Source organism: Epinephelus moara, chromosome 1 (genome assembly GCF_006386435.1).
Source record: "Epinephelus moara isolate mb chromosome 1, YSFRI_EMoa_1.0, whole genome shotgun sequence".
Classification (NCBI taxonomy): Eukaryota; Metazoa; Chordata; class Actinopteri; order Perciformes; family Serranidae; genus Epinephelus; species Epinephelus moara.
Genome location: NC_065506.1, coordinates 49,420,156 through 49,436,076, shown reverse-complemented (window position 1 = coordinate 49,436,076; position 15,921 = coordinate 49,420,156). Strand labels below are relative to the sequence as shown.

At 44.7% G+C, this 15,921-nt stretch overlaps 1 protein-coding gene across 1 annotated transcript in view; it reads right to left on the bottom strand.

The window, feature by feature from the left end:
• cngb1a (cyclic nucleotide gated channel subunit beta 1a) overlaps positions 1–15,015 on the bottom strand; it is a 45,135-nt gene extending 30,120 nt beyond the window's left edge. The window contains 13 exon segments of the mRNA XM_050054486.1: positions 3,725–3,752; positions 3,843–3,903; positions 4,299–4,328; positions 7,072–7,159; positions 7,254–7,366; positions 7,522–7,606; positions 7,692–7,719; positions 8,830–8,950; positions 12,275–12,294; positions 12,394–12,496; positions 14,220–14,271; positions 14,359–14,398; positions 14,854–15,015. Of these exon segments, the coding sequence (XP_049910443.1) occupies positions 3,725–3,752; positions 3,843–3,903; positions 4,299–4,328; positions 7,072–7,159; positions 7,254–7,366; positions 7,522–7,606; positions 7,692–7,719; positions 8,830–8,950; positions 12,275–12,294; positions 12,394–12,496; positions 14,220–14,271; positions 14,359–14,398; positions 14,854–15,015 (931 nt within the window).
• Positions 15,016–15,921: the final 906 nt, after the last annotated feature.

The following is a 15,921-nucleotide window of genomic DNA, read 5'->3' as shown; positions in this document are numbered from 1 at the left end:
ACCCAAACAATGTGTCATGTGACTGCAGTTGCTTCACATCCAGGTCGGAACACCTTCTCACCACAAACCAACCGCACCAGAGTTCCTTTGGAACCGGACTAAGACCACCTCTTCAAGAAGGTCTCAGTCTGGTTGTTTGGGTGTGTTCACACCTGCACAAATGGACTGCACTGAGGGGGCAAACCAACTGGAGTTTGACTGAACTGAACCAAACAGAGCAGGTGTGAAAGCACCCTTAGACAATAAACATGGAAAACAGGCTCCAGGCTGGAAACTGAACTAACCCTGACAGCTGAGTTGGGCTCAGTGGGTAGTTACTATACTGCAGCATGGATTATTGAACCAGGTAGTCCAATAAAGACTTTCTGTTATAACTGGTTCTTTGAGATACAAAGGTTTAAATAGATTCACAGCCAAACTGTGGATCTCACACTGTATTTTCATTATTAAAAACATCAGAGTGAAAACTGGGGAATTTAATACAATTACGTTCCTGATCCATACAGGTTTGAATGTGTTTACAGCAGACATCATAAAGAAAACAACTTCAGATTTCACTCTGTGTGTTCTGAAGTTTTTTCAGTTACATTTAGTAAAGAAAAGTTAATGATGCATCATAACTGTGCAAAAACCTACAGCAGAGCAGCTTTTAATCACTACAGGATGAAGTTAATGGGGTCTGTTTGTGTGTCTGTGTGTCTGTGTGTCCTTCAGTCAGTCAGTGTCAGTGTGAGCGACTCTGTCCTGCTCTTCCTTCTCCTTTTATTTTAAGGGGCTCTTGCCGCCTTTCCCCCCTGAAACAGAAGGAGAAGAGCAGCCCGGTTAGAGTCTGCCTCATGACTGACACCAACCTGCCAATCAGTACACAGCTAGCAAACCCATCATTTAATCAATCAACCAATCAATCAACCAATCAATCAATGCATGTGTTAGTTATAGTTAACACAAGTCTGACACCTGTGACCACACCCAGCAGTGATGTCACAGTGTATGGACACACCCTGAGGTGCACGTCTACATCACTGCTGCAGGGTGGGAAGTTAAACCACTGAATGTCAGAAAAAAAATGCAGCTGCTGTAAAGCTGCTTTTAAATAAAGTTAATAAGTTTCAACACTGGATGTAAATGAAAGTAATAAAAGACTCAAAGAAAACTAATTATCTACAGCCATAGTTTAATTTACAAAAGCTTTCTAGATGTTACGTCACCACACGACCGTCTGGTTGAACCTTTTTGTTGCAGTGAAGTTGTGTCTGTAGCTTCTGTTTATTACCTGTAAATATTATCTGTACATTAAAGAGTAACTAAAACCAAAGCACCTTCTTTCAGCTGAAAACCAGTGTATCAGGGTATTTGGTAGTGTTTGCTAAATCTTGACACTGTAATGCAAATTATTTGAATTTTCAGCCAGTCACCAGATGAAAATATTGGCAAACTACATTTACACGTTTCATACGTATCATATCAGTGTTTCTAAAGGCGCTGACACACCAAGCCGACGGTCAGCTGTCGACCAAAGTCGGGCCGTCAGTGAGCGTCTGTCGGCCTAGTTTTTGCGGTATGTCCCGCACCGTCGGCACTTCGCCGTCGGGGGCTTTTCGGACGATTGAGCATGTTGAATCGGCGGCGGAGCTTGTCGGTGAGAGAGATCACTCTGATTGACTGTTCAGGTTTTATTTCCTCGCCCCTGTAGCGAGTGAATCTGCCTGTAGTGAAACCGGGGCTAACCGGTGCTTCCTCCTCAGGCTCCACTTCACTCAGCTGCCCCACAGACCCGCTGCTTCTTCACACTTTAACCTGAATAACAAACCGGAGCTAGCTGGGAGCGGCTAGCGGAGCGTTAGCCGCAGCATGACCGGAGGGAAGCACAGCCAGTTAGCCTCCGCTAGTCTCTGAGCTAGCCCCGGCTCTCCGTTTGGATCCAACCGGAGCACCGAGCCCTGGTTTGTTATTCAGGTTAAAGTGGGAAGAAGCAGCGGGTTTATCGGGCAGCTGAGTGAAGTGGAGCCTGCGGAGGAAACACCGGGACCGTCTGGATGTAATAGTCCGTGGAGGTGCTGCGGTGCTCGGCTGCACAGATAGGAAACCCCTCGGCTGACAGGATGTACCACTCTCTCACTCCGCTCTCTCTCACGCAGGCGCAGAACGTACGTGCTACTTGGCCGTCGGATGTAGTCCGTGTAGTGTGTTCAAATGCAACTGACACAGGGCGACGTGAGGCGACGTAGACGACGCAACAGTTGGCTTTCGTCGCCGCTAGTTCTTTGATGTCGGTTTGATGCGTCCGCACCTTAAAGTGTCGTAGTATCTGAGCTGACTGTGTCATCAGGAGGTGGAGGGGGTGGTGGATGGTGAGACACCTCAAAGAGACGCCTGCAGAGCTGCAGACACTGTTCAACAACAATTAACAAAACCTGTTGTGTTCTATTGACTCATCGCTGCATTTCCTTTCTGATATAGTGCCACAAAAAGTGTTTCTTTTTACTGAGATAACTGCAACGTTCCCTGCCAAGGATGGTGCAACAAAAAAGACAGTTCTTTTTACAGAGATGTTGCTGCGTTTCCTGCCAGAGAAGTGCAACTAAAAGTGATTGTTTTTTACCACGACATCACTGCATTTCCTTCCAGAATAGTGACACTAAAAGTGATTGATTTTAAACAAGACATCGCTATGTTTCCTGTCAGAATAGAGCCACAGAAAAAACCCAACCACATTTTCTGCTGCGATAGAACAACGAAAAAAATACCTCTTTTTACAGAGATATTGCTGCGTTTCCTGACAGAGAAGTGCAACTAAATTGGTTGTTCTTCACAAGACATTGCCACGTTTCCTTGATGAATAGTGCAACTGAAAAATCTGTTCTTTTTTACAAAGACATGGCTGCATTTCCTGAAATTATAGTGACACTAGAAGCAGTTGGTTGTAAACAAGACATTGCCATGTTTCCTGTCAGAATGGTGCCACGAAAAGCAATTTTAGTTTTTTGCGAGTCATTACTACATTTTCTGCCGGGATAGTGCCACGAAGAAAGACAGGTCTTTTTACAGAAATTAAAGCAGTTGTTTTTAACGTGACATTGCTGCGTTTCCTGCCTGAGAAGTGCAACTAAAAGCGGTTGTTTTTACATCTCCAGCGGTGGTTGTGCCAAATAAACTGGATATTTTAAGCCCAAACATGATCTTTTCCTAACCGAGTGTTTTTTGTGCCGGCACACATTAACCACAGTGATGTTAAAACAAGCCGACACAATAACGTACAGATGTTGTGTATCTGTGGTCTGTACAATGCCAACATTTATTCTGGTGACTCAGTTGTGAATTCTTTATATTGTGTTATTAATATACACAGCGACTGCCTTTGTTGAAACCTGACTATTAAAATGTAATTTTGGTTTTCCCATATCTGGTGGCAGGTGATGTATTTGGTGGCAGCTTTTGTCGCCACCCCCTCCCATCCCATCACAGTCTGAAGTAGTGACTGGGCGTGTCTCAGGCCTCTCTCTGACCTCTGCGCATGTTGATACCATTTTGCGTTTCAGAGGTATTTTTCGATTTCCCAGGTGACAGATTATTCAGCCCAAACTCTAGGGTTTAGTTCCTCTTTAACAAAATCCAGCTGCCAACAGCTGTGCACAATGATATCAGATATGAGAGTAACGTGATTCTCCACCCAGCAGAGTGTAATGTGTCAGTGTGTGTGAGCTGTGGAAAGCTTCATACTTACTGTTCTGCACCTCATCGCTGCTCGAGTCCTGCAGGAGGAGAACAAATGTTATAATGACATAATCAGTGACGGTCAGCTGTCCTAATGTGGATCTATGTGAATTACTGCGGCGACTCACCTGCTTCTGTACAGGCTGAGGTAACATACGACCGATCTCACTGACGATCCATCCCATCATACTGTCAACACAACACAGAGCAGTTAGACCTCATCAAACACTGTCTGTCCAAAGTCATTGGTCCTGACCTCAGACACTCGGATATGTCAGACATTATGGTCACAACCTGTAGCTGTGTGACGTTAGCCAGCATGTCAGACGGTCTTATGTTCGCTGAGGATAAAACATCTACACTCAGCATCTCTGACGTTTTACTTCCTGTTTCAAATCTGATGTTACGATTCTGCTGTCTGACTTTAACCACAGTATTCACACATCATCCACTCATGTTAAAATGTTCTGTTTGCTCGTAATGTCTTTTTAAAATGTTGGAGTTTTATTTCCAGAGAATAAACTCCATCTGAAGCTACGAGCTCTGATGCTTGTGTAATGTTGGATCAACGTGTTTCCACCTACTTGGGCTGCGGCTCTGCTTCTTTGGGAGACCTGTGAGGACAAAAGAAAAGAGATCAGTGTTTAACAACCGACACTTTGACACCTGTAGTTAGCTGTGATTCCAACACGGCTGATTCTCCACCTGAACCTGACTGGACTCGACCCAGTTGACCTATGGCTAAGTCCTGCCCTCAGACGCGATCAGCCAATCACAGTGCGTATAGCCATTCCCATACACTGGGACATTCTCTGCCTGGACGTCCATTGAAATGCATTACAGAAAGTCAGTTTTGTTCGGTTTTATGAGCTTTTTCTGAGATTTGAAGTTTAAAAATGGTCAAACGGTGTGCATGGGGTACATGCAACTCTGACACAAGGTATCCTGAGAGGCTGGGCGACCAGGTGTATTTTTTACACTTTAAACCACATCTCAACCGAGAAAAGTGTCTCCTTTGGATAAAGTTGTGTGGTAACGTTAGACCACAACATCAACTCAACGTGAATAAGATTAACAATGATGTCTACATCTGTTCTAAGGTAAGTCAACATTGTGTTTGAGGCAACATATTGTCACTTTGCTGGAAAGAAATATAAAGTTATCTTTAACATCTCTAGCTAACGTTAGCTAAAGTTAGCCTAACGTTAGCTCCTAGCTGCGTTGTTCATCATGTCACCTTGTTTGCTGGGAGTTCATTAGCCTATTTTGTTCTAGTTTTGTACTTTGGTGATCGTACATCATTGTTAGCTGTTGTCCAAAGGGCTCTAGTTAAGCTAACGTTAACTTCTGGAGCTTAGCTTCATTAACTTATCTGTAATGGCAGAGATAACAAAGGTTGGCAAACGTTATGCTGAATGATTCAGTGTAAATACTGTAGCACCAAACTAACGGAGAGACACTCTTGGTAAAGATGGTAAAAAGGCCGTTATCCTTTTCTCATATTCTGAGCCAAAAACCTTAACTTCAGTGGCACTTTAACTTGTTGTCTTTGATGGTGACGGCAACCAGATGCGGTTCACAAGCGTACACTGTGACCTGTAAATTTTGGCTTGTAATTTAAGCTTTTCATCGACCTTCTCAACAATAAAATGATGAATATATCCCTCCAATGCGTAGTTTAGGCCCTTTTGGTTACTTCTCAATGACATCTGATCGTTATGTCTCCAAAAATCATCAGTTGCCTCCTGTGAAATGCCGTGTACTGTGACATCTGCCATAGCGCCGGGCACTGAATGTTGATAATTTGTCCGAGTGAGTGGAGGGGGGCGTGGCTTAGCCATAGGTCAATTGGCTTCAGGTCAGACTCCAGCTTTAATATACCATATGTGGCATATGACTGTTTTTGGGTTTTCATAACGTTCAGGAGGAAAAGGATGTGTTGCAGATTGTGTCAAAAATGTCTCTTACTGCACTGAGAAGACTTAATCTTATGTTTGGTTTTAATTTTAAAGCTCCAGTGTGCAGGATTCAGGGAAAGGAATATAATATAATCAGTCTGTTGTCTTTAGTGTATAAACTATAAAAATATTAGAATGAGACGTTTATATCTACACAGGGAGCAGGTCCTCGTCTACAGAGGTCACCATGTTGCACCGCCATGTTTCTACAGTAGCTCAGAACAGACAAACCAAACACTGATTTAAGACAGAGACATTCATGTTTTCCTGTTGGCCACAGTAGTTACAGCCCCTCCATCAAGAACAGCGTTGTAAAAAAAAAAGCGTTGTTTTTGGTAAGATGATTATTCAGTGTTTTCACCTGGAGCCTCATTTATAAGCACTGCGTACGCACATAAACAGGACTGAAATGTGTGTGCGCCATTCTCTAAGCATAAATTGGGGTTTATAAAGAAAAACTTCACAGAGACATTTAGGTACATTTAGGGAAACTCTGATTTTGGAGATGGGAAATTGGCGACACAGATGGTGAGGTGATGAACTGAAGTCAGACTGTGACAGGGATCATTAAAACGACCTCTCACCCATTTTAATTCACCTCACATCACACATTTCTTAGAGACCCACTTCAGATGCAGCAGTGTTATTTGTGTTTGTGCCAGTGAGACAGAACTTTTCCAAAAGCACCTTCTGATTGTAAAAGACACGTCAAATCAAATCCTGCTCGATACTTTGCTGTCTCACCACCAATCACCCCTGGTGATATAAACCACTAAAAAACACTGAATAACACAGTTTCATGTGTTTTGCAGACACTCTTGTCGCGGAGGGGCCACTAACTACAGTAGCTGACACGAAAACTTGAATGTCTCTCTCTATAGCCAGTGTTTGGTTTGTCCTTTCTGGACTACAAACATGGCGGTGCAACATAGTGATCTCTGTAAACAAGGACCAGGGGTCTCATTTATAAACACTGTGTACACACAAAGTGAGGCTTGAAAGAGGCGTACGCCACCTCACAAAAACTTTGACCCATGCTTACCAACTTTTTGGAGACAGTAAATGGTGTGACGCAGACGGTGAGGTGGGAGCAACATTTTTAGTTTGGATCCTACTCACTGTTTTATAAGTGAGACTCTTGCTCCCAGTGTAGATATAAATGTCACCTAAATCCTACACACTGGAGCTTGAACTGCACCTACTGCAAATATAAATCAGCATGTTTCTCTCTAACAGAACTGTCCACTTGTCAGCCCTCCATGATCTTGACCTTTGACCTTCACTCTGTCCCTCTTTGAATCCCTTTCTATCCCTCTCATATCTTCAGATATCTCTGTCTCTGACTCGCAGTAATTCAAGTGTGTAAAGTTCACCACACACTGACAGAGATCTGACTCACTTCTCTGTGTCGTCGGCAGGTTTCGGGGCAGGTTTCGGGGCTGGAGGAGGTTCTGGTGCCGGAGCAGGTTTTGGTGCCGGAGTCTCGGCTGTTGACAGAAACAGGAGACACTCGGGTTTAACCTCTGATGCCATGACATCACTGTGAGGTAAGAACATGTGACATGATGCTGTGAGACCGACCTTTAGGCGCAGCAGGAGCTTCAGTCTTCTCGCTGACTTCTGTCTTTGAGCGAACAGGAAGCTCCGGCTGAGGAACCACCTTCTCTATCCCCTGTTTGATCCAGTCTATCATCCTGTCGGTCATACAAACATGTATGTTCTGATGTCACACATGATCCTGAGTGCAGGCTGCAAAACTCGAAGTGCACTGCCTTTTGTTTTTAAGTGAATGCCACTAGGAACTATCACACACACACACACAGACACACACACACACACACACACAGACCTGGGTGGCGGTGGCGGTGGATTGGTGTCAGTTTTGTCCTGTTGGACTGATTTCTCTGCCACGACAGCGGCCGGCGGCTCTGCAGCTGAAACAAACCAAGTATGATGTCATGATTTATCGTCCACTCTGAGTCTCTGCTGTGTCTGCATAAACATTCACATCTGTCTCACCTTTATCAGCCACTGCTGTCGGACGCACCTGAGGAGACACACACACACACACACACACATCAGGTCACATGACCAGCAGGTGGAGGCGTGGCTAAGTTCTGACATTAAAGGACCATTCCACTGATTTTACACAGTTAGTTTAACTCAGCCTGAGTTAATAACATCTGTATCAGGGACATCTGGACAACTGTACAAGACAGAGTCTGCATTAGAAACCTTTCATCAGGTGAGGTGCATCATGGGAAATGTAGGATCACTGATTTGAGTTGTTCAGGTTTTCTGGTTTATCTCTGAATTTCTGGGATCGTTTTGGTCTCCTCAGGGTTAGTCTTGAGTTTCAACATTAGTGAAGGTTTTGTTCGGGGTTTCCGTGGAGTTTGACGTTTTTCAGGACATATGCTCACAGACTCCTTTAAATCAATGTTCTTGTTTTGCAGAGATATAACATGTTCATTACTGAACTTTAAGCTGGAGATACATTAAATGTCTTCACATGTGCATGATGGCTGCCGCTTGTATCCTGCATCTGTCTGGTGTGTTGACATGATGCATCCACAAGAAGCAGCACGCAGATGAACGGTAGGGGCAGCGTAGGGATGGTATGGTGACGTGGCAGGGTCAGGGGTCAGTCAGCATGTCAGCAGCTTTGAGGAAAAGCTAATACACCAGGTCCATAACTTCTCGCATCTGTACCATGTTGATTTGAATTTGATTTAATTTCACATCATCATGAGAACAAAATATTTGTCTTGCGTCCCAAGACGTCAACTGTTTCATAGAAGTACAACAAAACCATAACACAAAGCCCACACATCACATCAGACATTATGGAGAGTGGATGCAAAGCAACAAATGATCATTCTTATTACATTCAGTGTTCAGCCACACTGAGGCTGCTGTGTGTCACTGACACGACTGATTTGTAGTGGTCTTCATACATCTATGATGGCACCCCAGTGATCTCAGGATTAACAGTATAGTTATCTCCTTCAGTGTCGTCGTGTTTATCTTTTACATTATGTAAACCTGTAAATGTCACAGGTATCAATGTACAGGTCTGCTGCTCTCTGATAAAACCACAGGAGTGTATTTCTGTCCTGTCTGTGGTGCAGGATGTCGTGCAGTAACTGTGATGTACCTCGGCCGGCGGCTCAGCTGCTGCTGCTGCTGCTGCTTCTGCTGCTGTTTCCTTCTTGTTCAGTTCAGGCTTCGGAACGACTTTCTCCAAACCCTGAGCGATCCAAGCGATCATCCCTTTTCTGAGGTGAAGAACAAACAGAGACACAGAGTGAATGGACGTCAGACAGCTGCTGAACAGCAGAGGGCGCTGCAGAGACGCTACAGGAGCCAACGACTGGGAGAGATGGGCCAATTGATTCTTTTCACTGGATCAGTTCCTCTGAGTTGATTCATGTAAATGAACCTTTCAGCTTTATAAATCATTGAAAAACATGTTGTCAGTTTCTCTTTTGTTTTCCTACATGCACGTTTAACAGTATAGTTATCTCCTTCAGTGTCTTTTTTTGATTTTTCCCACTTTAACCTGAATAACAAACCGGAGCTAGCTGGGAGCATGACCGGAGGGAAGCACAGCCAGTTAGCCTCCGTTAGCTTCCCAGCTAGCCCCGGCTCTCCGTTTGGATCCAACCGGTGCACCGAGCCCTGGTTTGTTATTCAGGTTAAAGTGGGAAGAAGCAGCGGGTTTATCGGGCAGCTGAGTGAAGTGGAGCCTGCGGAGGAAACACCGGGACCGTCTGGATGTAATAGTCCGTGGAGGTGCTGCGGTGCTTGGCTGCACAGATAGGTAAGGTGAGTGGGGGGTGGGGGGTGGAGAGCAGAGGTAGAGGGAGGTGCGGCTCATGACACACTTTGTTTTGGTCTACAGGCAGTGCACAACAGCAAAGCTAGCGGTGAAACGATTTCGCTTTTTTGCCCCTTTAAAGTGGAAGCAGAAAACGTTTCCACTAGGTAGCGCACTAGCTCACTAGCTAACGCTGTCCGCTTATCAACTCCTAACGTTAGATCGTTAGAGCCTCCCAGGCACAAGAAATCTATGGTCTTACAAGCCTGTGATGCCGATGAGAACGAGCTAGTTGAAATGTTGACTCGTCCCACTGCTGTGAAGTGATTGGTTGAATTAAAAACTGAGAAGTTTTTGACTGACATGGGACTGTAGGTCTCTGACTGGCCACATTAAAAATGATTGACATACCTTGCCCGCTCGAGTTTACGTACGCACACGTGTAAATCGGCGGCTCTTCAGCTCTGCCGGGGGATGATGATGCAGTGACTGAGCGTGCGTCTGTATGTACGGAGGCTCTGTGAGCTCAATACAATGTGACAGAAATGTCACTGAACAACCTTCTGTTGTTTTTGAGGGGCGAATGGCAGAAGTTCGGTGACCTCCACCACCTTGTGCTGCATTCATGTGCCTCTGGAATAATCTGCAAAGTGAGTTCTGGATCATACGTCTCACCTGATCCGTTTCCTTTGATCATCTTTTCTGATGTTGTTTCCACACCACAGCTTAAAGCTCATGAACACACCTAAGTTTGAAAAGGAGCACCTGAACGCACCAGCAGCCTTGGCTGGCAGAGGTCTCAAATCGAGTCTGATTAATTTCTCCTCATTCGTCGTCACTGCGTTAAGACATGTATCATGAGCACTCAGATTCATTTCTTAAAGAGACGTTCAGAGCGATTGGTTCGTTCGTTTCTTCCGTCACTACAGCCTGAAACTTTGACGATCTGAGACATCGTTGGAACGAATGTGACAAAGATCATGTGATCAACAGAAGCAGCTCTGAGTCTCTGAAGGTGATGAACTCGGAGTTTAATTAAAGGCAGGAAGTGTTTCAGTGAGACTCCACTTAGTTTATAGATTTAACGTTTTAGAATATTTCATTTTATATTGTTAAAGTGGCGGCTGACGGTTCGTCCACAGACTGAAGGTGAAACACAAAGTTTGACTTTAGGATTTTATTTTTATTTTTATTTTTTTTAAAGATCACTATTTGGCATTGTGCCTGCTGATCGGTTAATAAAGCAGCTCACTATTTGGCATTGTGCATAAGCAGCTCAGTATTTATCTTTCTGTTTGTCAATGTGTTTTCAAGGCAGCTCATTATTTGGCAGCCTGCCTGTTGAAGGGTTTTAAAGCAGCTCAGTATTTGGCATTCTGTTCGACAATATGTTGGCAAAACAGCTCACTATTTGGCACTGTGCATGTTCAAGGGTTTTAAAGCAGCACACTATTTGGCATTGTGCCTGGTGATGGATTTTAAAGTAGTTCACTATTTGGCATTCTGTTCGTCAATATGCTGGCAAAACAGCTCACTATTTGGCACTGTGCATGTTCAAGGGTTTTAAAGCAGCTCAGTATTTGGCATTGTGCATAAGCAGCTCAGTATTTGGCATTGTGCATAAGCAGCTCAGTATTTGGCAGCCTGCCTGCTGACAGGTTTTTAAAGCAGCTCAGTATTTGGCAGTGTTTCCTGTGGTGGTTACTCACTCGTCTTCAGGTTTACTGTCGTCAGAGGAAAAAACAAAACGCAGAAGAAACATCAGGAAACTTTTTACTGCGACACGTCAGAGTCATAAAAACCACAGAGTTTACAGAGAAGAATCAACCTGAAACATTAAACTCATCCTCATCAGTACAACATGACACGCTGAAGACTCGAGACATGATTTAGTCATTTTAAGACTTGAGATGTGACTTGGACTTGTTGTCTACCCTTAGGTGGGACCAGGACCTCGAGTGTTTCGAGGGGTCACAACAGATTATCTTCTGATTCATCATTTCACCAATGTCCACAGCTGCCCAAGTCAAGCCTGTTGTCTTTATAAAACAAGTCTTAAATCTTATCAAAACAAGTCCAAGTCAAGACTGGAGTCTTTCAAAACAAGTCTCAAGTCAAGACTGGAGTCTTTCAAAACAAGTCTCAAGTCTTATCAAAGCAAGTCTAACAGTGTGAGTCTACATAGGGCCTCCTTCAGCAGTAAATCATTAGCAAGACACTGTGGAGTGCTTCAACCCAGTGCTTTTCATATAACATACTGCGCATGGGTTTTGTTTCTATGACAACAGTATCTTGACATTAACGTTAGCTGGGTAGCTGATGTAACGTTACATTAACCAAAGACTGATGACAACATGTACGGTGCTAAAAGAAGAACACTCAGCAGTAACACTCCGGGTACGTCCGAACTGATCCACAGATCTGATTCTGCCGTGATTGTTTCTGACCTACAGCACAGCTCAGGTTCGACAGTGGCTGAAGGAGTGGTAGTGACATCACCAACGCCTTCCTGAAAACTGCTGTGCGAGGCACTGTTTGAGATCAGTCAAACGACCCAAAGTCAAGTCTCAAGTGTTTTCATCCACAGTTCAGCCTGAACCCTGCGGACCTGCTCCACCACTCAGGAAATAAACTTCACAGGTCTGAGCCAAACACACACACACAAACAGACAAACACACACACACACACACACACACAGACAGACACACAGACACAGACACACACACACACACACAGACAGACACACACACACACACACACACACACACACAGTGTACTTACCTGGGTGTTGTGTTTTCCTCCTGTGATGGACGGAGGTGATGAAGGAGGGAGAAGAAAGGAAGACATTATTAGGTGCATGTGTTGTACCATCTGATCCTGGGTCAGTGTCTGGTCCTCACCTTGGTGGTGGAGTTGGCTCGGCTTAGTTTCGGTGAGAGTGCAGGTTGAGGCAAAGTGCTGCTGATCCACGTCAACACTGCGGGCTGAGACGCAGGCGCCGGGCTGAGGACAGGAAATTAAAGTCATCGTTAGATTTTAACTGAAACGCGCTAATTGACAACAGTAGTTCTTTTTTTTTTTAAAGATTATTTTTTCGGGCTTTTGCCTTTAATTGACAGGAGAGGGTGAAATGGGGGAGTGAGAGAGAGTGGGGGGATAAGATGCAAGAGTCGAACCCGCCACCGCTGCAGCGAGGCATCACCTCTGTATATGGGGCGCCGGCACTATCCACTACGCTACCGACTCCCCAAAAGCAGTTCTTAAACGGGCCTTAAAAATAAACCTAACTACATAAAAACAGGATAAGACACAAACGATATACAGCCTGTAAAAAATAAAGTTTCATTTTAAAATAAACTTCAGAAAATATCTAACAGGCAGATTACACTGTCTTTGGCTGTGAAAAAACGTCTGACTCGAGGTCAGAGGTGAATCTGAGATATTAGATACAAAGACAGAGATAGAAAATTAAACTGCATCTGTTGTATATAAACTAGGTAAAAACAGTAAGGAAATTTGTGTTTGGTAGATTACTTCTTTGTTGTAACAAAGCTTCTTGGCAATAAATCTGTTTGAAAGCCTGTTTATTTCCCTTTGAAATGGTGCCACATTTGTAAGGAACATGCATTTGTGGGGTGAGCAGCAGAGCTGAGTATGTGGGCTGTGCCAAATCTTGTCTGCCAATGGCAAACAGGTTTTTTGACTGTTGCTATAGACTCTTGATTTGAGCTTCTGGTACCCCCAGGTACCTGTGAGCATGGGCCCTGCTACAGTGGTCACTTGGTGTCTGCTCCAAGAATCGGCACGCCACATTTGACTTATCTGGATAGGGCCCGTGCGATAGGGCAAGTCAAGCTGGTGTTCTGTGAGCCCTAGTACCATCTGCAAACTGAAGGCCAAGTTCCATATAACTCTGTGAAGACGGCGCCCCAAGAAGACCGTTTCCTCATCCTGTCAGCACTTAGGAACTGTAGGCAGTCTTCTACAGATTTGCAGTCAAGGTTTGCGGGATGATATGGCCGACGGCTCTCTGCCCAGACAATCCAGAACAGACTGTACACAGCCAATCTCTGGTCTCATAGGGCTGCCAGGAGGCCTGCCATGACTGCCCATCACCGTCACGCCTGTTTGCACTTGTGTCTGCAACATGTGCACTGGCACCTGAACATGTGGAGGAATGTTATGTTAAGCAATGTGTCCAGATTCTGCCCCCGTGGCTCAGAGGTAGAGCGGGTCATCCCCCCATCGGAAGATCAGCGGATCGTAGGGTCAAAGTGTGGAGAACACTTTGCTGATTGCTGCACTGATAGAGTAACATCTTTTGGTGGAGGCGGTTTGGGGAGGCATCTCCCTCACTCCCCCCCCCATTGCCATTGCTGTCTCTTTCCACGCATTATCTACTGCTATTTTATTAGAGTGCAGGGCACTAGAACTGTCATATAAATGGGGGTGTGCCTGTACCAGTTCGCAAAGTTTTTCCTCCTCGCCCGCCATATTTCATACCTACTTCTTCTTCAAGTACATCACTTGCATCATCATCCCTGCTGGCAACGCATGGTATTACACGCGTCGCAACACATTTTGAGACGCAAGCACGCATCATGGCAGCCAATGCGTCTCGATGTGTCCCAATGCGTTTGCATCTGCGTGCCTTTGCGTCGACTATGAAACGGCCCTAACTCTGATAACTTATGTTGACGTCACTGTGGACGTCAGCTGGACTCACCCATTCTCCTCCGCCACCTGGACTTCCTGTTTGGGTTTGTCAGCTTTTGGAGCTGTTAATAAAAAAAAGATGAATATTTATGTTTAATACGAGGGACGTGAACTGAAGCAGATGATTTTCACTGTGTGAGCCGTCTTACCTTCATTTTTAGTCTCATCCTGAAACGTCACTTTCTTCTCCTGTGGAAAACACAGAGTGATGTCATCATTACGAAGTTATTATTACAGTAATACATCATGTCTTGTTTATCTAAAACATAAAATCATCTTTCCTCAGAGATTAAAATCACCTCTGTGTGTGAGATTACAAATTCTGACCATTTTTATTGACGGAACAGTCAGTATATCCTGATTCAGAAATTTATTTAACATGGAAATGTCTGTCAATCAAAACATGCAAATATTTTTGAACAGTTTTTTGATGACGTGAAAGGACAGCTTCTTTTGTCGGTGACGCCGGAAGCCACTGACCAAGCGCCACTTTTCGACGACTTGGCAGCGAGACCGGATTGAACACGCACACCTTCTGCTTATTCGGTGGTGCAGAGAATCAGGTGCCCCAGAAAAGTTAACTCAATGAAAATAAAAATATAAAAATCAAAATGACAGTGTAACAAATAAGGGGCGTGGCTTACAGGAACAGGGGCTGGGGCAGCTGCAGGAGGCGGGGCAGCAGCTGGGGGCGGGGCAGCTGCAGGAGGCGGGGCAGCAGCTGGTTTCTCCTCCTTCTTCTCTTCAGCTGTTTTGGGTGGAGGCTCAGGCGGCTGGGGAACGACTTTGACCACCCAGCTCAACATCCTGGCAACAAACAAACACACACAGACGCCGTCACTGCTGGAAACACGTTCAACCATCAACCAATAAAAACAGATGGGAAAAAAATAAAATAACAGCTGGTCAAATTAAAACTGGAGCCGATCTTCACATTTTGTGTCTAAGTGACAAATGGAAGGAACAGTTCCTTAAAACTGGTCCAGTATTGACAGAGACAATTTGAAGCACCGTCAGTTTGCGTCCACCAAAGCTTGTTTTTTTGTTTTTTTTGTACCTGTCGTGGTGTCGTCTGCTCGCTCAGGGTGAAGTCTCTTTGTGTTGTTACTGACTTGTTGCAGGAAAATAGTGGAAACACTGGTGATAGTTGGAGAGAGGAGCTCCAGGTACAGTTCAACGTGTTGGAGAACAGAAAAACCTCTTTTCCACCAAAATGAGCTCGTGTACTCAGATTTTTTAAACACGAGTAAACCTGCTAAGAATATGTGATAGACTCTGTTCCCAGTGCGAGTAGATCAGAGCTGTGCACACGACTCTGCAGCAGACGGTAGGCCTTTCTGTGTGTGTGGGTTTTTTGTTGTGTCTCGTTCGATGTCACGGACAAGCCGGAAAGCAGGTTATTAAACAGTAGAAAGCAGCAGGAGGCCAGAGAAACATCTTTTTTATATGACTTACATTCAGTCTCTCATTCGAACTCAGTGCAGACTTATTTGGAAAAGTGTTTCAACGCTGTTCAGGTGGAGACGGACAGTATTTTGTGGCGGCCCGTCATTGCTGTTTGAGGGAGCTAAAATTAGCGCGTTTACCCAGGTGTTGTGTTTCCATAAATGCTGATCAGAGCTGAAGCTGATTAATCCCTGTGACTACTGCAGAGTCATTTGACTCGGGAGTGAGTGGTGATCTCTCTCTTCCCATTACGATAAAAAGCCAGA